We start from the raw sequence: 22,754 nt of genomic DNA on the forward strand, positions 1-22,754 counted from the left end.
ACACACATACATACATACATAAATATTTAATTTTGAAGAATACTGCCAAAGTAGGTCTCCTTTCCAGGGATGAATTCGGAAACATTCCGGTTGCGCAGACCTGACAGTCGACCGGATGGAGAGCATTACAACACCGGCGGTTGGAAAAACATACAACAAACTTCTACTTGTTCTTCCCCAAGCGATTTCGAATGAAAACACGAATGCTTTGTGATATTTTCTTACATTTATTAACGCATACGAATCGAATATACAGATGACATGCTTACTTTTTGGGTTTACTTGTTTTACTTGTTTTGTCTATGGAAATACTTCTTTGTATTTAAGTAATATATAATGTTATATAATCTTTAATAGTACACAGTATGTTTATAAGCAGCTCTTAATAAAAAATCTATCAATTATTATTTTAATGAAGGGAAATTATGTAGACAATATGCTAAATTAAACGTTCGCCGGGTCACAGGTTCGTAACGAACTTCCCGTTGTACGTGCCTTATTCTTAACTAAATATACATACATATGAATGAAGAATGCTTTGTGTGCTTCATTTTTGTACAGACTACCCTCCCTTCCTCATAGGTTTGTTTATATGTATGTGTGTGTTCAAAGGTTTGGGCACCAGAGTTTCTTAAATGATTTCGTGCGACAATTTTTGTTTTGTTTGGGGTTTTCAAAAATGTTCTCGTAACTATGCACATACGAGATAAAGAATCAACGGGCTCACGGGCTTGTGGTTAACTTCACACCTAATACTTACTTATAGAAAAATGTAAGAGCGAGAGCGAGAGAGTGGGAGTAACTGGAATGACCTTCATTCAAGTTCGCTTTGCACAAACAATTTTGGTTCGTAAAGCGCAAATTAAAAGGAAGGAACAATTTCCATAACTATGGTGTTATAATATTGCGATTTCGCAAAGAATAATCCTTAACCTAGAACCAGGTCACTATAACTTTTACAGTTAACCTTTAAACTTATGAATTTTGTATTTACTGAGAAATAATCTTAAAAATAAAGTGTAGGATTTATATTTATTACTTTTAATAAAATATAATTATTAATAACTTTACACCACTGGTCCAGCTTGCCGGTAGACGAGCTTCAATTGTTTCACGCAACTATTTTGGGCACAAGTCATAGTGTTCAAAAATCTCTTAAACATAAATAAAGGGGGTTTGCAAAGAGTTGTCGCTTAAATGAAGGTGTGTTCTTAAATCTGGAAACTAGACTATAGCACTAAAACTATAAGGTTATGTATGAATTACAATTGCCTTTTGTAGCATCAATTCATACAATTTTGGAATTTTCTTGTCAATCGCTAAGATTATTATTTTTTTAAGTAATGCTTGCGCTTGTGGAAAAATAATGAATTCAAATTCTTGCGGATGAATTATTTCATTGCTCCTCTTGCGGCGTTTCTAAATTTACTAAATATTACAATTCATGCATTTGTCACTCGGCATCGCTTTGGCTCCCCTCCGCGTCGTAGTTGAAGGGCATGACGAGGCTCGTGTCGTGTTGGTTTAAAAAGATGCCGCTTACATCATCTTCGATGCCGGGCAGTGAAACCGCCTCCGCTTCAACCCGCTGTGGGGATAGCCCGTCGGTGTCGCAGCTCTCGTTTCCATCAGCACTTTCGCCTTGCGCCGTGGACACTCCGGCTTCATTAGCCGGCCTCGGGTTTGTTAGTTGATCTGCGAGCCATGTTGGTGTGCCCAGCAGTTGGTGTAGGCTCAATGCATTTTCATCCGTCTCATTTTCGTTGTCATTGCCATCGTCTACTTCCTCGTCCTCCTCCTCTTCACCACCACTAGAGGCTGAATACAATGAATGTGATGTTGCCGAGGTATCCGAGGTTGATGAAGACGTTGAGGATGTTTCCGAACTATTGAAATTGTCGTTCTCATTGCAGTTATCGTGCTCATGTTCATCCCCATTGTCGTTATCGTTGTCGTTTGTGTTGTTGGTTGTGGCCGAGGCGCGCGAAATCGAGCGGTTATTAGCCGGGGTTGTGGTAACGGTGGTGGCAGTCGTTGTTTGCGTCACCGTGGAGGAGAACGTATTATCTTCTTCCATTGCGATATTTACGGCAGTTCTTTCGTTCTCATTTGTTGATGTAATGCATACATTTTGAGCGACGTCCAAGCTTTCTTCCCCTGCCTCTACTAGACGACTGAGACCGCTATTTTCATGCGTATCACTATCAAAATTTTCTTGCTTTGTCAAAGCGTCCAGTTCCTGCAACTCGCCCACCTGTTCTGAACTTGAGGGCATTTGCTCAGTACCGTTATTGGCATTCCCATTCGAGTTGAATGAGTCGTTGCCCTTTTCGCAGTCGATTAGGTAGGCGAGTGTTTTATTAATCTTTTCCATGGTGCCGCCATGTTTTTCTTGTTCTTTGAGCGCTTGTAAGCGACGCTGCAGTTCTATCAAATTTTGGCTGTCATCACTCGAGTATTCAGAGTCTGAGCTCATGGCTTCCGTTTTGAAGTGTTTGGAATCATCACTTGGCGCTTTATTTGTGCTGGAGCTCAGCTTTCGCTTTCGACTATTCGCGCTGCTGCAGTTCTGTCCGCCACTGTTGCTGCTGCTGCTGGTGGTTTGCTGTGGTCCTTTCCTTCGTGAGCGTTTTGGTTTCTGGTTTCTTGAACTACGTTGCGATTTCGTACGGTGTTTTTTGATATTGTAGTCTTCATCTTCACTGTCACTGCTGGTGGATGTTGAGTCTGTATTGGACGATGTACAGCTGCTCTCATATATTTTCTTGCCCCTGTGCATGGTAGTTGATGTTTTCGGTTGGTTTTCGTCTTTTCCTCGATTGCTGCGCAAGTTACGCTTGCGTCGGGAAGCTGTGCTGCGTCTTGAACGTTCGTACATTTCCTTTATGCCTCTACCGCCCCCGGACGACCGCAAGCCCGTCGATGTACTAGCACCTATATTATATAACTCTTCACGATCCCGTGCCGTGTGAGAGTCAGCCTCTCCCAACCCGGTTGTTATTTGTGTTGTTGAACTGTTTTTATTATCTTCTAACTCTCTTTTTTGTTCTTCGTCATCGACACTGGCAAATGTTGATTTCCGCAAAGGTTTCGATTCATCCACGAATACCACGTCAGAGTCACTTTCTGAATTTAGACTGACAAGTTCGGGTGTCCGAAGGTGTGGTGGCTTGCGCTCCAATACGAACTCGCATTCATCACTACTGCTTGAAGTGAGTTCAATATTCTCTGTAACGGTGGGCTGTAAAGGTCTATTAACCGAAGAGCTGGAAGCTGTTGCTTCTTCGGCTGTAGAAGTCGAAGCTGCAGCCGTTCCCGCAGCACTTTCGTTTGCTGTGCGCGAAGTTCCCGGCTCAATGGACGCGTCAAGGTCATCCAGATCAATAATATCGCCACTGACACGATTATGTGTACTTAGATTAATAGCTGCAGATTGTCCGCTTCGTCCATTTATAGAAACTGTGACGCCAGGTGCCTCGGTACCTTCTGAGGTAGTACTAACCGTGAATGACAGTAACGCTCCTACTGATCCACTAACCGACGAGTTACCTGAGCGTGATAGCACGCGGAATTCTCCGTCGTTGCGTGTACGAGAGTTACGGCTTCTCGTTCTACGTTCATTGTCATTTGATGCATTTCCTTCATCTGACGATGCGGACGATGAGAACTCTATAACGATCTCCTCAGGTGTTTGTGGTAAATAATGTACAGCTCTATCATAACCGATCATGTCGTAGGGTGAGCGCGCGAAATTATTTAGTTCGTGTATGAAATGTGAGGTCTTTGCTCCAAGATAAGGTTGCAGACGGCGTCGAAATGCAGGCGATAAAATATTTGTTTGCAGAAGACTTTCATTAATACGTTCCAACAACGAAGATACATTATGCTCGGTGTTACGTAACAAGCAAACAATGTCACGATTGATCCATGGCATAAGACGATGCACTTGCGCAGGATTATCCCTATTAGTCACAAATATTTTAAAATACTATTGACATAGTAATTGAGTGAATACAATGGAAATACCTATAAAATCTGGCTGTACTTTCTCGGAATCTTCCCGTTATATCACAAACTGGTAGGGCAAAAAGACGTCGATCGTATATAAAACGACGCCATAGTTGACTCAAGGTGCCGCTGCTAGCTATGGCATCTGGTTCCTCTTGTCGGTACATATCCAGCAGTTCGTTGCGATAAACGAGATGATTGTACACACTGTTTCCGTTGGAACTATTGCCATGTTCTCCATTAGACGCGGCAATGTCAGAAGGATAAAATATACCGCTGCTGGCGGGACGGATGCGGTGAGCTGAATTTCTACGACGCGGCAACTCCCAGTCACGTCTGCAATTTATTTTTCCAATCACCAAATAATAATGTAGGCGAAATAATTAACAACACCATTCATGGTTTGGCAGAGTTTATACCGCAAGATAGATATATTATGTATACTTACCCTTCCACGACTACTGCATCAAAAATATATGGCAAGCTCCGTAGAGTGACCTCCACAGGGCGATGTGGAATTTGTACGGTGGGCGGCTGTACATGGTACTCTTCAAACTGATCAATCGACTTCACATTGTGTATTATAGATTTGAATGTCTGCTTACATAGTGGACACTCCGGTTTTACCTTTGAAAAATTATAGTTATTAACTTTAATAGCCTCTTTGGCAATTCAGTAACGGTGACTTACCTTGCTCCACTCACACAGGCACTTGAAGCAAAACTGATGCATGCAGGAATCGGTGAAGCATTTATTTTTGCAACGTCCTAAGCAAATTGCGCAATTCGGTGGCGGTGATGCCGCCCTCCGAGCATCACCATTATTGGCTGACTCTCCTTCATTTGTGCCTTGTTGGTTTTCGTCGCCCTCACTTTCGCTGCTGCTGGTAGAGAGCTCAAATAATTTTATACGCATTAGAGGAGTTAATGTTTGTGGTAAATTTATGTCCTCGGCTGCAGCTGTTGCAGGAGTACCATGTTCTGGTACAGTTTCATTGGCACTGGATGTGGAACTAACAGCATTATGATTGCTACTTTCAATTCCTTCAGTTGCTCCTTGCGAGCTTCGCGCTGAACCTGAACGACCACGCCGGGACGTATTGGTCGACATGGCCGAAGTTCGTGCACTTGAATCAGCAGCTGATGCAGGCCGTATATTGTTGGATAAATTAATGTACGAGTCTCCGGTTTCACTAGTAACTGCCGTACCCTCAACTACTGCTGGGGTAGACATTTTGATCTATTTAAATTTTTGCGTTTAACAATTAATTACTTCTTTTTTTTCTATTTAATATTTAATGAATATTTGTGCTAGTGTGTGCACTCTATAAACTCGCACTAGACCATCGGCTGCAATAACAATTAGGGGGTAGTCGGTACGATTTGTACTCTGAATAAGGTTTTTACGAGATGTACGTATTCCGACTTTTGATATACACTATATTCTTTTCAATTGTAAGCAGATATTCTTAGTTCGAATTTTCTATCGGCAAGTTGAAATCGGTACAATTTTTTTACTTTTACTTCATTTTTGACTTTTAAATTTGTTATTACTTGATTTCGTATATGCTTCGCCCTTCTTTCTCACTCTCCGCACTTTTGCAGCAAATGAATAATCTCGATATCCGCTTGCAAATTTTCACGTTTTTCGAGGACCATATTCTAAATATTTCCTTTTCCAAAAACGTAATTTTTTTATTTCTTAACCATATTTAAACAACAAATTTCCAATTTCTACATTTTAATAGTAAGAAAATCAATATTTAATCTTATATTTTCAACAATTTTTGCACCGTACACAGAAAGTTTGGTAACTTTAATCGGACGTTTCTTTGGAATAGGCGAATGGTTGTATAGCTCTGTTCGATTTGCGATGAGAGCAAGGAAGGCGCATGCAGCAAAAAATTCACAAAAACCAGCTGATTGTTGCTTGATATTGTTTTCTTGTCATTGGTAGGTGTCTTGAATGGAAACCTCAATTGCAAGCCAAATGTAATAACTCAGGTGAAATACGTAACCGAATATTTTTTAACTCTAGTCTGCTAGATAAAATATTTATTTTTGATCTTAAAACCATTCAAAATTTATTAACTCTAGTAAGTTCAAATAGTAGATCTTAAATTTTTTACAGCATTTGTTAATTAAATATAGTTTCAGTCTCTTCATTGGAATTAGAATAAAAAAAATTATAATAAAATAAAAGTGATTCCCAGAATTCTACGGTGCGATAAGTAATTTTTTAGTTCAGTTTTGGATAAAAAATAGTATGTTTTCATTTCATCCCCATAAGTTTTTTGTGTAGCAAATTTGGTTACACGATAACTTATCGAATAAGTGGATAAGTCGTGTTATGTACCTATTGAAATGATATAGAAATAAATTGAAGCTTGTAAGAGCACATAAGGCCCTATTAATAAGAAAATTTCCAATATTTGAAATAATTTAGTACTTTCATGTTTACTTACTACCAATATTTAGTCACAAATGTGTAGCCTATAGGACCACTTTCGGATATGAAAAGCAAATATTTAGATTACGTTAAAAGGGGACATAAGTCGATTAAGCAGTAATTGAGTTCGGGGATGTAACAATCAGAAATACTGATCTGGCAATGACAGCTATGGCTTTCGTTAAATGCTCGCCAGTGTTGACGCAATTTGCAAACTGACGCTTTTGAAGACTACTCCCCATGTTGGGAAATATATTAATTTTTCCATTTGAAATTCTCGAGCAATAAGTACACCTTAAGAAAATAATTGGTTATAACATTTATTTTTCTAGAGCGGCATCGAGCATTTATTTCGATAAGCTTTTGCTAGACAGTTTATTTAAACTTTTTGGGATCCAAATACATATATTTTTAACTATTATGACGCTATTGTTGCATCTATTGGAGAATGACTGCGGTAACCCTGCTGGCAATTTAACGAAAGACTGAAACCCATTGACAGATGCTAGCAAAAGACTGTTTACAGAAAAAAAGTGGCGCTTTGCTACAAATTTGGTGAAAAACATTAAATTTTGTTTAAAATCGTTGTAAAAAATCGGCAAAATTGCGTCGGAAGGGTCAGAGCAACAACACAAGATGGATAGGCGAAAGAAGCGCACATCCACCAATCAATATATGATGTACTTGGATATGATGGAAAAGGACTCTATTTTTGCAACAGGACGCATTCCACGCGATGTTGAGAGCAATTATTTGCATAAAAAGTGGAAGGAACTTTCCGATAAGTTAAATACATGCAACAGTGGACCAACGCTAACAGCAGAAGAGTGGCGGAAGGTAAGGCTTACATATTTATATGTGTGTATATGTAAATACATATATGTTTGAGTCTTTCTAAATATCATTTCCATTTTTTACCAGCGCTTAAACGATTGGAAGAACACAACGCGCTGTAAATATAGGCGAAGTATTTCCGGCGAAAAAGATATATCATTAACATCTCTAGAATTAAAAGCGCTCGATCTTTTTGGCAAAGTGCCAAACACTTCATCGGAACCAGTGAGTATAACCCTAAAGTGTGAGAAGGAAGATCCAGACGAAGAAATAGAGCATCAGCGTACATCTGAATCCCTGCAAAAAGAGTTGCAGGCAGCTGTTGAAGAAGCTATATGTGGCGATGACGACGACGATGTCATGCAGGATGAAAGCGAAGAGCAGGAAGATATCGTAGAACATACAATATCGAACAATGTTCAAACAACTGTAGGGAATGCGAGTACAACAGGAAATGTGGAGACTACAACCTATCGTACTATTGTGGTGGAGAACGCGCAGTTTACTGATGAAGACCAGAATCAAGATCATTTGGAGTTTATCACACAGCGACGTCACACTTTGGGCACGTCATCCACATCAAGCAATGCCGTAGCAACCGCCGTGCAGACGACGGTAACAGCGGCGACTCCAATCCAAACCAATGTCACAAAACTCATCAATGGTGAAATGCCGTTGAAACGGTTGCGCACGCAGCCTCCCACCGAACAAGTAGTCTACGAAGGTACATAATTTTCTGTATTTGCAAAATTTTCAGCTTTCTGGCAATGTTGCCCTTTCAATTAATTATTAACATTTTTCTTCAGTTAAAAAGGCGCCAATAGTGCAACATCCACAACCACGAACCATAACCATACGTAATACTGCAGTGCCGCAAGCAGAATGTAACAACAGCAGTAGCAGCAGCCAAATAATGGCCCTGAGTAGTCTCACATCACCCGATGTGCGGGAAATAGCACGACAACTCAAACGCATTGCGGATGTTAAAGCTGAGAAGCTGAGATTCGAAATAGCACGCTTCAAATTCAACAATCCCGGTTTTGTTTATCATTCACCCACATTATAGTATACTTACATTAAAGTATACTTACTATAATTACACTTTGCAACGGGAATACGAAAAATTATTCACGAAATTTTGTTATAAAAAATTTTTCTACTTAGTTGTAATCGGCCCAAATATTATACTATGTCTTACAAAACGAATAGCAGTAGTAGACCTAACGCTTAACACAGACCTAAATTAATTGATTATTCCAATCGTTTCTCTTTTTTTGTATTTATCATTTATTATTATAAGGTATTTTAAGTCTCACAAATAAGTTACATAATTATCCTTTTACTATTTGCAAGCCTGGCTATTGACGAGAAATCAGTAATGTTGTAGAACCCTACCATATGAGCGTCACTCTCAAATGCCATAGTCTTCTTTAAAGTACACAGGCATTTTGTTTGGACACCTTTGCTACTTATTTGATACATGTTTTTTTGTTTCAAAAACGTATTTCATAATAACTAAGCAAAGTCCTTTTCGAGGTCTTCTTTCGGTCACATGCGTGAGGCATGGACTTGAAATTGGAGTCGAAATAAGTGAAAACTTCTTGCAAATAAGGAGACTAAATTAAGTGTACAATTGGTTTTAATTATATGTATGTATATGTTACAGAAATATTTAAACATATGTAATACACATGTGTATGAAATTTTAAATAAATAAATTTCACTATAAAGTTAACCTATTATTGTACGCTTACTTATTGTGCCAAGGGACATCACCTCTCCACCTTCCCTCTAGTTGCTAACCAGACTAATTTTGATATATTTTGCTCATTGATTAAACTTTTCTATAGGGACTCGCGCTCGTTTCACTTTTATGCCGAAGTTCGTCATTTCATAAATGGTTTTATGAAGATAACAAATAACTCACAAAAATATTGCCACAGATAAAAATCTTGCCTGCTAAAAAACTCGCAGTCAACTGGCAATAATTATTGCCAGTGGAGACGAGTAGTTAGAAGCTTTTCATTTCGCTTAAATACGCTCATCCTATCGGTAGGTACATTTTGGCAATGGGCAAGCGAGCATAACACCCCGCTCCTGTGGGTGGGTGTGTGTTGGCATGTGCTTCTAACAAGAGCAACAATTGCTGGGAATCGCTTGCGCGGAAGTGTAAAATCTTTATGCGAGCGATTACTACGCTTGATCTCTCGAATGGAGGAGGGTCAATTGATGTTTGCGATGACGTGGTCAACAAGCGACCGCAATAATAATAATAAGAACATAGCAACACTTGATAATAACATTGTTGCTGGCTCAAAAGAGAACATCAAAGTTCAGTTTAATGGTCAAGCGAGCAGGGGGCCAAGGTAAAAATAATAACAACAACATTAGGTGTAATGTTGCTGGCGAAATTTTCGGTGTTGGCGCTGGTGTGGTTGTAGTAGCAATGGTTGCTCTTGCACCATGACCACAGCAATTTGTTTCGGAATTTTAAGCAGCCTCAGCAGCAGCAACAAAGTACCGCTTGTAAGTGTGTACATACACATAAGCATTCGAGTAGCGGCAGTTATGGAATATTTCCCCAACTCTTCGTGTCTTTTGTCTTTGGCCGTAACATTTCCGTGATTGCCGTCGCTGTTCACAGCTCGGCTGTCGTTACAGTCTCGTCCGAAATTGCATTCCTTTAGCTGGGGGCTGCGAATTCTTCTCGTGTCTGCCATCACATTCCGGCAACTGTCCCCTGCCTCTGCTTAAGCAGCCTCGTCAACGCTGCGACCATCATCGCGGTCACCGTGGTCACCGCCACCGCCACCGCCACCGCCACCGCCACGGCCACGGCCGCCAACAAGACATTTTCGCTGATCTCCAAAGTTTAAAGATTTTTCACAGTAAATTGCATCGATGGTGCGCCTCACGTCGCCTGTGATATATCACAATGATATTTCTCTATATAGCAGACCAGAACACATATTTTGGCTCAAGGGCTCTCATGCGCGATTCGCATGCCTCCCTGACCGCATTCGCTCCGTGCTCGCTGTCATGTTAGAAATTTGCAACTTTTAACTTTTTCGTCTTCATTATAAAGTTTTTTGTTTCGATTTTTGGCAGATTTTTACCCACTCATAGTAAAACGTCTCTTTTCGGGCTAGGCTTTTGCTTTACTCCTTCGCTGTGGTGAAGTGTCTGAAATTGTGATTTTTCACCAGGCGATGCGCGGTTAATAAAGAAGTTACGATAATTTATTGCGCACAGAATGAGGTTGGGAAAATTCGCTTTGGCGTTCGCTGGCTCTTCCCGCATTGACATAGCTGCTGGCCAGCACTTTTCAGTTGGCCGCTAAGTGAGTTGTCAAATTGGCTACGGAACAGTGAAGTGTATAAATTGTGCAACAAATTACAATGTCAGCAATTCTGTTCGATGAGCAGTGGATTAACGGTTAAGGATTCGGTAAAAAAGTAATAGCAACTAATAATAACAGCAAAATGATATAAGAAAGGAATATTTAAGCAGAGAATATATTTATGTCTCACTTATGACTCACTTGTGGCAAGGAGGGAACTATAGGGTTGGGTCCAAGTGTACATTTAATATCTTTTTAGTCACTTGGACTGTCTTCCAGTCCAGTCTTTTATCATTGCTTCTGAGTCTCCGTGGGATTTCGATAGGCATCAGGGTATCAGGAAGTCTAGAACAGGGTAATTTCGTAAATTATGGTATAGATGAGAAGGTAAGAAGTTTTGCGAAAATGGGAATTTTTAATAACTAAAACTTTTGTATATGATGACCACGACACTTTGAAAGCTCTGTAAGTTTTCGACGCAGAAGCCGCCGGGGGAAACAGACCCGGTGGAGAAGGACCAGGGTTCGCATGGTATATCCAAGCGCCACAAAGCAAAATGAAGAAACTTCTGGCGCGCAGTTGTTAACTCGGCTATAACCGCGTAAGCGGTGTCTACGCAAATGAAGGGGATGAAGAAGATCTAAATATAGTCGAAGTCGGTGCATATTCGCTTATGCCGAATATGAATTCTTCGTCGAGTTGACAAAAATGGATGACATCGGTCCAAATTTTCCACTATGCTCTACATAGCCAATGTAATGATTTCCACCTCAATATTTAGCTTCATGCCGCGCAGTTCGGTCAGAGCATACTCTTTAGATGCAAACCAAACGAGGAACAGTCATTGAGATAACATAGAATTGAATTTTACTAAACGTTACTCGTCTCAAAATGAGATCAATTCCGAAACTCTTTTCGGAGAAGATAGTTACTTAACGAAATTTTATTTTTTTTCCCAGCATTTCGTTCGAGCTGACGGCTCATTGCTGCCCATGGCAACTCCAGTTCCAATTAGTATTGCATGTTTGGGTTTCCTTTGCCGTTAGCCATCATTTATTCAGAAAGCTGGCTGCCAACGCATTGAAGGGCAACATGCGAGTCATTTATGTGCAACAAATGCAACATGTGGCAGGAAACGTCGACTGTGTGTGCAGTGTGTTTTGGTTCATACGCTTCATTCGCTGTCTAAAAAGAGTTGACAAAGTCAATTTGAAACAATGACGACCAGCAGATTGCCGTTCTGTGCACAGATTCTTTGCTATGATGACAGCAGCAACTTAAGAAACTGGAGTGAATGGTGGGACATGGAATGGCAACGTCACTGCTGCCATTGCGGGGACACACTCCTCAAATGGGCCATGCGACAATGTCAGCGATGTGGACGAACGGCAACTGAAGACGCGTGATATAGACACACGTAGCTACATACTTGCCTTATTTAGTAGAGCTCTTCCTCGTATGCATGTATATTTCCGACCCAAGTATAATACGCGTGCTGTGTAGTACAACAAATTGGCAACAACAGTTGCCATGCTAATCGCTTAGAAAAGCTGTCTAGAGCATGTTTGTGTGGTTGAATACTTTTAGTGAACATTTTGCGGGTAGCTTTGCACTGGCTATTAATGTTGCCTATTGGGAAATGGTATGAGGTCTCGGAAATGGTGTCACTTTAATCTTGTGGTTCGTATCAAAACTCGTTGTCAATCGAAGGCGCTGAGATGGTCTTCGGACTCTTCTTTCGTCAGAGAACGTATTCATATAATACCTGAGGAGGTTTTCCATTGTCTGCATAGGGATTACCGCTATTAGTTCAAATACAGATCCTGTACTAAGCAGAGCGGCTTTTCTGAAAACTTAGTCCATGTCCATGGGAAATGTCTTAAAATTTTGTGCCCAGTAGTTGGAACGCGTAAACACTCCATCAGCATTTGAAGTTTCAACTTGTTGGTCTTACCGCAGCTTTGACCGCAGTCAAAAAATCGCTACTGACATATTTATTTTGTTGAGTCTATTTTCTCTATTTCATGTTGTTTTGCATTTGGCGTTTGCTGACAGTGTCATTGACAATGGCAAGGAAGCACATTCTTCGGTGCGCACACGTTCTGCTTGCCCCAGTAGGTAAATCTACTGAATTTCATACTCATGAATATAGAAATGTAATTTGTGCTTCGGAAAATGAGTACCGACCTTTCAAACCTTTCAGTTTCGGAGCTATTTCCGTTCGCCAGATGGCAATCTTTTCGTCCTTATAGTCGTAGAGTAGAAGAGCGGATCAGAAAACATATGTATTCCATAAAAGAAGAAGAAAGATTATTCAAACCGCTTAGAAATCTTCTCTAAGCTCTACCGACCCCAATGTCTCTTCCTGATAATTCTTAGGCCATCAGAGTACTTGCGCTGATCCTCCACTACTTATATGGGGTTAGGAACGGAGTCGATTCCTCCGATCACTTGCGGCAGATTCCTCTTTTTCTTTTTGGAGTTAAGTGGCTAAGTCGCTCCTCAGTTTCGAGTCTTGGTCTATTGCATTGTGAAGCATTGTCCTTTAGATATAAAATCGAAATTCATTTAAACATAGTTAATTTCTTCGTTAAGGCAACAGACTTCGGATCGACTAGAACTACTTCTCGGTCTTCTCATCTTGATTTTAGAGCCGCTTTGCTTCTTAAGATATACACCGACGTTACATTCGCCTTAAATATACAGGTATATCCTATTGGGCGTCGACTAACAAAAAAGGTTTCTGCAATGAGCTTGATCAACCACACACGGGAGGTCCCTGTCGACAGTCGGGTCTATGTAACCGGAACGGACTCGGATTTTTTATCCGATCAAGGACTGTCAACTCGGCAGAATTCTGTCACTACAACAACAAAAACAGGGTCCTCGAATTCTTCACATTTGCTTACTAGAACATAAAATTCGTACGGAACATGTTTCAGCTCCAGCAAATTCAGAAATCTGTTTCCTGAATCCACGCGATTATCATTAGCTTATCTGCCTTTACCTACCTGCCTAATCATACGCCTTTTTTATAAGAAAATATGCCTTAATCCACTCGTCTCTCTGCTCAGAATGAGCGTAGACCGATTGGTCATTTGAACTTCGACTGATGATATCTAAACGATCATGGTATCCAATTATAATAATTTTGATTTATCTGGTGCAATCAGGAACAAGTAAAGACAGCTTTAAGCTTCAGCGTTATGAAAATGTTAAGATCATTACATCTGGATCTCGTCTCAAATACTTGCAGATGCGAGTTTCTCGTGAATATACTCCATTTGACATTGCTGAGCGGGAATGTCCAGTGGCATTGACTCCGGCCGCATTTCACCGGTAGCATGTAGTTGTAGTTACAGTCGTAAGAAGGCCGTGCGCTGAGAGGTGCAGTCAAAATAAAGCAAAGAAATGGAAAAGCAAGTTAATCAAAACCGAAAAAGTGCAACCGCGGAAGAAATATCAATCAAGAACAGTTTCTTGACCTTAGGGAGCTTGTTGCTTGCGTTGCTGCACAAATTGCAAACGCCGAATGGCGGCGTGCAACAGCAACTGCATACGCGCGCATGCCCATGCGCACCCGCAACCGGCACTGCCTAGGCCAACTGCAGGCGAGTCTCAGGAGCAGCAACGCACTGACCTAGACGCTGGTATGCGCCGACTCTGCCACTGTTGCTGCGGTCGCTGCTGTGGCGGTTGGCGACCGAGGGCCGTGACGTTACTGAACTGCGATTGACGGTAATTGGTTGACGTTTGTCTTATTTAAATTTGTTTTTGCCCATTGCCGAGTTGTTACTGTCGTGTTGCAGCAGCAGCAGCAGCTGTTGCCGCAGCTTCTGCGTTGCCATTGTTATAGTAATAGTTATTTGATGTTGTTGTTGGTTTTTCCATTGTCATTGTCAAGGCAAATCAAATTGTATGCACGCTGGCCGTCGAACTCGCCACCGCCGCTGTCCCTCTCGCCATCGAGCGCCAGTCGCTGCCTTCCTTGCGCTCCTGTTTTGCCAACAACTTTAATTGAAATGAGTTTCGGGAATTACGGCAATTGCATTCAAACAAATTTGGTTGCACAAGTATGTAGCAACATTGCATCCATGAGCCCTCACTTACTCATGCATGTAGGTGTGCGTGTGTGTTTGTCTGCATGCCAGCGTTCTTTTCGCATTCTCATTTAATTTTTATTACTATGCCCATTTTGGCGGTTGTTGTTGTTGTTGTTGTTGTCGTAGTTATTCCTAGATTAGAATTGTTGACAAGCATAGAACATAGTACTTGACTGTCGTAATCATGGAATTCTCGGAATTGCCTTGTTTGAACGAGAAGTCAACTATGTATGTAGTCATGCATTGATTGCTCCCAGAATAGACCTCGCTACATACATACTTGCACATACACACTACTCTATATGTTTGTTGGCACTGATTGTTTGCTCAAATGCCGTTGTTAGTTCAGCATTAGAACCTCTCACGAAATAGTAATTTAGGTTTTGCTTGGCAGACAGACTTTCACGAAGTTTTATTGGAAAAAAGTGCTGCGAAAAGCATAACTTGTTCTTTTATATCGGTAAAAAATATTATTTTGAATATAATAATATGGTCTTGCATTACGACCCCGAGGGAGCATAGTGCCAAAGTTAGAGGAGGCGAATGAAGAAGCGGAAGAAAGGCTTCACCTCTACGAAGGTGTCACGAACGTTCGAAAATGATTCTGCAATAGAAAACTTCTCTAACGCACAATGTTGGGGCTTGGTTAATGCCAAAAAAGTCAAATATTGCTTATTCGAAACATTATACTTGTATATAGGGTAATTCATTTCGAGGTTCCCTACTTTTTTATTGAAAAAACACAGAAACTTCAAAAATGTTTACTATCATTCGAAAGAACATTCTTTGGTATTTATCTTTTGAAGATTATCTCTTTCAATTGTTGGCTGCGGCTACATTGAGTCCATTTTTCGATGATTCGTTCGAGCATTTCGGCTGGTTACTGGCTTCAAGGACTGAATTGAAGCTTGAATGTCCTCATAGACTTCACGTATCCCCACAGAAAAGAGTCTAACGGTGCGACATCTTACGAATTCCAACCAATAAATTGGCCCGAAATCTGAAATTATCTGCTCACCGAAGTGTTCTCTCAATAAATCCATAGATTGAAGCGATGTGTGGGAAATGTCATTGTTGAAATCAAATATCGCCGAAATCACATCATTTTTGAAGAAATATGGACCGATGAATTCACCAGCCGACAAACCAATTTCTGGATGAAATTGCAGCGCTTGAATCTCTTCAGGTTGCTCTTCGGACCGAAATCGGCAATTTTGCTTGTTTGCATTCCCACTGACCCAGAAATGGGCTTCATCGCTGAACAAAAGTTAGCTCGAAAACGTACGATTTTCTTGAAACTTTGCAAGACAGCCTCGGATACGACGACATTGACATAGTTCAGCGAATTAAGAGACAGCGGCTACGCTGCCTGGATCATGTCGTCCGGATGGATGAAAATGACGCAGCTCAGAGAGTATTCGACGCAGTAACCCCGGGGAAAGCAGAGGAAGAGGAAGGCCTCAACTCTGTTGGAAAGACCAGGTGGAGGAGGACCTGGCTACAGTTGGAATCTCCAATTGGCGCCAAACAGCGAAGAGGAAGAACGACTGGCGAGTTGATATAACCACGTAAGCGTTGTCAGCGCTAATAAAGGAGAAGATACCTGTTAGCCTTAACTTTTTAATTCAAGTTTAGTTTGTATAAGTATCGAGCGTTCGATATCATCCAATCGTAGCCATTCCTTACCTGCTTCACTTAGCATTATTATTCCTCTATCTTATCTCTGTGGTCATATACTCCGCTTGTAGGACTAAACTGTTCACAAAGAATATTTTTGAGCGTTATGCGCCGTTTGCCCAAGGACGAATAACTCTTGGATCCTTCATCACATTGTCATACAGCATTTGTTATTCGCAAGGTTTTTGCCAAAAATTGGACTCATAACGCTCCGCAAGCACCGTGATTTAGTTTCATTCGACGTGTGACTATTTAGCAAACTCAAGCAAACGGATGCAGGGACTTCATTCAGGAGATAAAAACCGAATTAAAAAGACCTTCAAGGCTCTACCAAGGAAAAACTATTACGACTGCTGGACTGGAAAAAACTTAGGCAAAAGTAAGTTTTCTCGGACGGGGCTTACTTTGAGGGGATGAGACGACTTTAAATGATGTGTTTTGTGTGGGCATCCTTTTGTGGTTTTGTCAAATTAATGATTTCTTCAACTCTACAAAGTTTTACTTAAGCATCTGCATCAACGGAGAACAACAACAGCTTATGCAGATCATTTATCAATAATATGTGTTTCACGATAAAACCCAAGCAAGACCACCACCAACAACAACAGTTATATGTAAATGCTGCCCAAAACAAAGCAATGAGGATGAAGTGAAATAGTAACAGCACTTGCTGTGCCGGTCCACCGACCGCCAAGCCGAGCGCGCGACAGCTGAGTAATACGCTGCCATTACGATATCATCACGTTTATGACGTTAACACAATTAATCAACTCGCAAACGCTAAAAGGCTTTTGCTGCTGCTGACGCTCGTATTTCTTCGTTTATTTCGTGGACGGCCTAAAACAACCATTTTCGCTGCGCTGGTGCGAGCAATTTCAGAGCCACTGCCACTGCCAGCGATATCAACGCCAACAGACGCTCAAGCAGCGATGCATTAATCTGCCAGTTTGGTGCCGCCGTCGCACTGCCGCTGAGGCCGCATCAGGCATAATCGGTTCGCTTTCCATCAGCTTGGAAATTTGTTTTCGGAAAAGTAATCGGTTTATTTTGTGTGCTTAGCGAGCGCGCGTGTGTGCGGCAAGTGGCTTAGTGATCGCGCGGCAGTCGTTGAGGAGCATCCTCTGGCTGTGGATGAGATGGTTGCGATGCCTCCTACACTGCGGGCCGACCGAAGCGCCCAGTCGGCTACAGTTATGGCACCAGGAAGTTGAGGTGTGCCTAACAACATCTGCCGCATTGATTGCTCTGGGTCTAATGACCAAGTGGATGCTCATGTGTATGTATGTACGTGTGTATATGATTGTGTAAACAAGCATTTACGCAGGCACTTAAGTGATCTTCCTGCTACTGATGCCTCTTGATACTGTTATGGTAGTCGAGCGATATTGTTACCGTTGTTGTTGGCATTTGTGCTATAATAGCAATGGATCTTATTGCCGCTGGAGTTCGCAGTATCAAGGAACGCAAGAACATGAATAACTGCAGTTGTCCGAGGTGCGTTGCAGCGTTTTCTTGCGGTATTGGCGATGCTCATTTCATTTAACTTTTGCAATACTTCATTCTGCGCTGCGCTGCAGCGTTTCAGCCAAGCTTTCATGCAACGTATGTTTGCAGCATGTTTGCCATGTGGCAAGACTGCGCAGACCGGGTGTGCAACATCACCCACCGAGCATTTGTTGTAATGCATCTGGTCCGCTACTCAATTTGCTGCTTATTGTCAGCTCGCCTGTCGGACGGTGGCGCGCTTGTTCGATTAGTGAACCGGTGGATTGGTGGTTTAGCGACGAAAGCGGCAAAAATGGCTTGCAACCACGCATCAGTTTCGGTTTCAATCTGCTCAGTCACCAACATGTGAGCTCGTACGTTGTGCTGGCAACGTTCCCCCTCCGGCGGCGGCGGCGGCGGCGGCAGCTGGTGTGTTAATGGCTTGCATTGGTGCTAATGCTTTGTTTGGCGGATATGAGGTACATTTGTTTTCCAGTTAGCTTATCTCCTTACTCTAATGCTTTGCATGAAATTTATTTTTGCTTTCACGAGAGACGGAAATGTTGTCGGTTAATATTAATTATTTGCATTTCGCTCATATCACAGACGCATGTGTGTATGTGTGTGTGAATTCCGTTTGAATTATATGCACATCGTTCCTGATTGTTGTTGTTATTCACGTTAATAAATCGCGTTTGCTTTCAATACGCAACAGGTGGAAGACATCGAATTGGCTAATTTGTGAAAGTTTGTTAAACCAATTTAGCTTTAAAGTTAAGAAATCGGCAGAAATTGCTCGAGGATTTGCTATTCCATTACAAGATTTGTTTTTGATGGAGAAAATCTGATTTACTTTTTAGTTAGTGAGAAAATATATAAATAAGAAAGCAGTTGAAATTAGTTATAGCCATCGTAAAGGATTGTATAGTAAAGGATCTTGCACCATGCTTATAGCAACAAGCCGAATGTGGAACCAAAGCCGCGGACCGTTAATTTTTCTAAACTTATCTAATTTTTGTGAGTTGAGTCGCTTCAAAAAATGGTTTACATCTTCTCGATAGAGTGTCCTTTTAGAATCACCTTTTGCTAAAAATTTTTGAGTTTCATCCCCTGAACACATTGCTATTCAACATTTCGAAACTAACGGCTGGTCCAAGTAGAGATACTTTTTTCAATAGCCTTTTTTTGAGAGATCACGCCTGAGTCGTGTCAAACTGTCATGTTATTTTTACTCAGTATTGTTTGGCAATTTATCATGGAAAGACTGACGCCTGAATAACGTTTAAAAATCGTTCAATTTTATTACGAAAACTCACGTCCTGTAAATAATTGGTTTCGTGCGTTTCGCTCAACTTTTGGTCATCTTGAAAACCAGCATTCAATATTAGATAATATTCGACCGAAAAGATCACGGCCAGCACGCAGTGGAGAAAATGTAGCTGCCGTATTGGAGATTGTACACGAAGGCTATGGAGAGTCGATTCGTCGCGGTTCGTAGCAACTCGGACTGACGTATGGAACGACTTCGCGCATTTTACGTTACGATCTCAAATGGAAAGCGTACAAACACTGCTTGTGCAAGAACTGAAGCAGCTCGACCTTCCCAAGCCACATCGCTTCGCTCTATGGGCTCTTAAAAATTTCCAAGAAAAAGGATATTTAAACAAGCAAAATTGCCGCTTTTGGGCCGAAGAGCAACCTGAAGAAATTCATCTAGAAAAAACAACACGTTCGTGTGGTTTGTGGGCCGTTGGAATCATCGGTCCATATTTCTTCAAAAATGATGCCGGTAAGAACGTCAATGACGGCTGTTATCGCTCCAAGGTAACCGACTATTTGATGTCTGAAATTGAAGCTTGTGATTCCGGCGACATTTGGCTTCAACAAGATGACGCACATCTCACACATTGCACCATACAATGGATTTATTGAGAGAACTCTTCGGTGAGCAGATAATTTCACGTTTCGGGCCGATCGATTGGCCACCAAGATCATATGATATCATACCGTTAAACTATTTCCTGTGGGGATATGTAAACCTAAAGGCTATGCGAACAATCCCACTTCGAGTCAGGCCTTGGAAAAAAACATCACGAGTTCCATTTGCCAGTTACTAGTCGAAATGCTCGAACGAGTTATCGATAAATGGACTCAACGGATGGACCATCTGAGACGTAGCCGCGGCCAATATTTGAAAGAGATAATCTTCAAAAGATAAATAATAAAGAATGTTCTTTCGAATGATAAGTAAATTTGAAGTTTCGGTAATTTTACTAGAACGGGTCTGTTTGCGGGAAATGTTATACGAATCATTCTAAATAGCTTTGCATCAGAGCCTATGGAGCCAGAAATTTTTAACTAGACTAATCGGTCGTATGGGAGATTTGCGATATGCATAGTTGTCCGATCAGATCGATTTCGGCAAATGATCTATAGAATATTAAAATGAATCAACGAACAAATTTGTGTGAATTCTAAATCTCCATCAGATATCGAACAGATATCGAAGTCTTGGAGGACCGTTAAAACAAATAAACTATTCTAGTTGGATATTATGTTATTCTTTGACATACTTTTATTCAGAAAAACGGAAAAATCGATCTTCATTTCAAATGTTCTTCGATTTTAAAGCTTCCAAGTCACAACGATATATACATATACGTATACATAGTACGTCACCATATTCTTCTGTGCTTTTCCAAAAGTGTTTACCGGTCTTAAAATATGTTCTAACAAAAGCGTCGGACGCATTCTTTGTATGTAGAACTGGAAGATTCGCTGGCGGCAGTCAAGGCGGCAAGTGCAACACTGAGTAGAAATAGAGAATGGCATACAAAGGCGAAACCGAAAATGAAAAAGTCTATTTGTAATGCAAAACTGTTGTTCGTAGATGTGTTTAATATATATATATACATAAATGTGTGTGTGTGTGTGTATGTGAATGAAACAACAATAATACAAATAATTACCGCATAAAAAGCGGCAATTAAATGTTTTCCTCAGTTTTTTGTTTTAGCTTGGCGTTTCCCTAATTTTACGCCACATACCGCGCTCGCTTGTGGGACTTTTCGCCGTTCAACACCTCAAAACGCGCGCCACACCACATAAGCTTCCATGTCGGCGACAGCGTCAGCGCGCGCTAAACAAGTTTCCGCCAGAAGCGGAGTTTTATTTTTCATGATTTTACAGTTGTTTTTTCAATTTGATTTTGTTTTTGTCCATTTGCAATTGTCAGGTGGCGAACGACTAGCGGCGCATGCGCGTCGAGCGGCGCGTGTTAATTGCAATTGCGACTCCAGTTGTTGTCTTTTATTTTTATTCTCAACTTAGCCAGCAACAACAGCAACCAAATTTGTATGACAACGGCAATAACAACAAAGCAAACAGTGCAATTTGTTTGTGTGCATTCGATAGCTTTTTGGTGAAAAACGTTTAAGCCAAATTTGGCTGAGGCTAAAGTTTTATTAATTCTCTAACGGATTGCACGGGCTGGGCGAGTGTTTGTGTGCAGCTGTGTGTGCTTAGAATATCCACAAGCAAATGCACGCTTCTGACTTGAAGGCACATATACATACACGTGCATATATCGATATATGTATGTAGTCATAAAAAGGCGTAGCGCAAATGCGGAATGGCGTAATGGAGATACATACATACATATATGCATGTGTTGCACAGATTTACTGTAATGCGGAAAATTGCTTTATTTAGTCGGCGCGGTGACATTGACTGTGCTGCTAAGCAGTAAGATTTTCTTCTTCTGGCTTGACGCTTTCCTATTAGAGCTGCGGATATTCACAGCAGGAAAGCCAAGTTATAGCAATTTGTAACTCACATGCCCGGCTTGCCTAGGAAAGGAATGAGTAGAGGAGAGGTATTAGTGGAACTCAATTGCGCATAATAATGTCTTGCTTTGGGATTATTTTAGTATTTCGCCAGAGCCGAGCAGTTACTCGTATGTTTCGAACTGATTTCAAGTGCATTTCTATTTTACCTTTGCAAACGGGAGAGAGGCTAACTTTGCTCTGTTAAAATCGGATGGTGAGCCTTGAACATTTTCTGAAGAGAATTCTTTACTTTTTATTTATTTGATCTTCCTGCCGAGTTGTGAACATATTTCAATTTTATAAGAAATACCATAGTTCTTAGTCTTCCATTATTTGCACTTACCGTCCGTTTTAAATGAAATTTGTCAAAAGTTATGCCCGTAGTGACAACGTAGAAATCAGTAGGTCTCTTTTGTTCACATTTGAGCAATGGCAACATTGCGATACATGGTTTTGCACACATCTAGCTTTACAGTTATAACTTTTCATAATGTAAAATGTCGGATGGAGTCATGTGTAGAAGTTTACTCAAGTGATGAAAGTTCTCTGATTGCCTTTCACTTGGGAGTGGCCAGAAACGATTCGTTTACAGAAGGCTCAAGCAGCTCAAGGCTTCCGGTCCTAGACCAAGTATCCTCTGAGGAGCCAAAGAACACAAAGCTTAGGAAGAGAAGCCCCCCTTTTGATGACGACCATGGCAAACGAATTAAGGAATTCGTCAATTTCAAAGCTGCTTTTGACAGCACGAAAAGGAGCTGCCTTTATGCCGCGATGTCTACATTCCCGCAAAACTCATACGGCTTTGTAAATTGGCGTTGAGCAATATGAAAAGTTCTGTCAGGATCGTGAAGCATCTCCCCGAACCGTTTGATGCCAAACGAGGTTTCAGACAAGGTGACTCCTCACCATGCGACTTTTTCAATCTGCTCTTGGAGAAAATAATTCGAGCTGCAGAACTAAATAGGGAAGATACTGTCTTCTATAAGAGTGTACAGTTGCCGGCGTATGCCGATGATATTCATAACATTTGCC

At 41.1% G+C, this 22,754-nt stretch overlaps 2 protein-coding genes across 2 annotated transcripts; one reads left to right on the forward strand and one right to left on the reverse strand.

The window, feature by feature from the left end:
• Positions 1-207: 207 nt before the first annotated feature.
• LOC120770934 (E3 ubiquitin-protein ligase Topors) lies at positions 208-5,821 on the reverse strand. Its single transcript, XM_040098638.1, has 4 exons — positions 4,699-5,821; positions 4,457-4,635; positions 4,027-4,344; positions 208-3,962 (listed from the first exon to the last, which is right to left on the reverse strand). Exons 1-4 carry the CDS (start codon positions 5,239-5,241, stop codon positions 1,454-1,456), a joined length of 3,549 nt encoding a protein of 1,182 aa, XP_039954572.1. The 5' UTR covers positions 5,242-5,821; the 3' UTR covers positions 208-1,453.
• Positions 5,822-6,891: 1,070 nt separating this feature from the next.
• Positions 6,892-8,771, forward strand: LOC120772275. The gene is made up of 3 exons (XM_040100779.1): positions 6,892-7,293; positions 7,378-8,014; positions 8,097-8,771. Exons 1-3 carry the CDS (start codon positions 7,093-7,095, stop codon positions 8,354-8,356), a joined length of 1,098 nt encoding a protein of 365 aa, XP_039956713.1. The 5' UTR covers positions 6,892-7,092; the 3' UTR covers positions 8,357-8,771.
• Positions 8,772-22,754: the final 13,983 nt, after the last annotated feature.

Source organism: Bactrocera tryoni, chromosome 3 (genome assembly GCF_016617805.1).
Source record: "Bactrocera tryoni isolate S06 chromosome 3, CSIRO_BtryS06_freeze2, whole genome shotgun sequence".
Classification (NCBI taxonomy): Eukaryota; Metazoa; Arthropoda; class Insecta; order Diptera; family Tephritidae; genus Bactrocera; species Bactrocera tryoni.

What these genes read in the sequence shown, in the direction of transcription:
- LOC120770934 (XM_040098638.1), bottom strand. Translation starts at nt 5,241, where the DNA reads ATGTCTACCCCAGCAGTAGTTGAGGGTACGGCAGTTACTAGTGAAACC. An exon ending in GATGCAGTAGTCGTGGAAGG is followed by an intron (nt 4,345 to 4,456) that starts GTAAGTATACAT and finishes AATAAATTGCAG; the next exon opens with ACGTGACTGGGAGTTGCCGC. An exon ending in AGTACAGCCAGATTTTATAG is followed by an intron (nt 3,963 to 4,026) that starts GTATTTCCATTG and finishes TGTGACTAATAG; the next exon opens with GGATAATCCTGCGCAAGTGC.
- LOC120772275 (XM_040100779.1), top strand. Translation starts at nt 7,093, where the DNA reads ATGGATAGGCGAAAGAAGCGCACATCCACCAATCAATATATGATGTAC. An exon ending in CAGCAGAAGAGTGGCGGAAG is followed by an intron (nt 7,294 to 7,377) that starts GTAAGGCTTACA and finishes ATTTTTTACCAG; the next exon opens with CGCTTAAACGATTGGAAGAA. An exon ending in CGAACAAGTAGTCTACGAAG is followed by an intron (nt 8,015 to 8,096) that starts GTACATAATTTT and finishes ATTTTTCTTCAG; the next exon opens with TTAAAAAGGCGCCAATAGTG.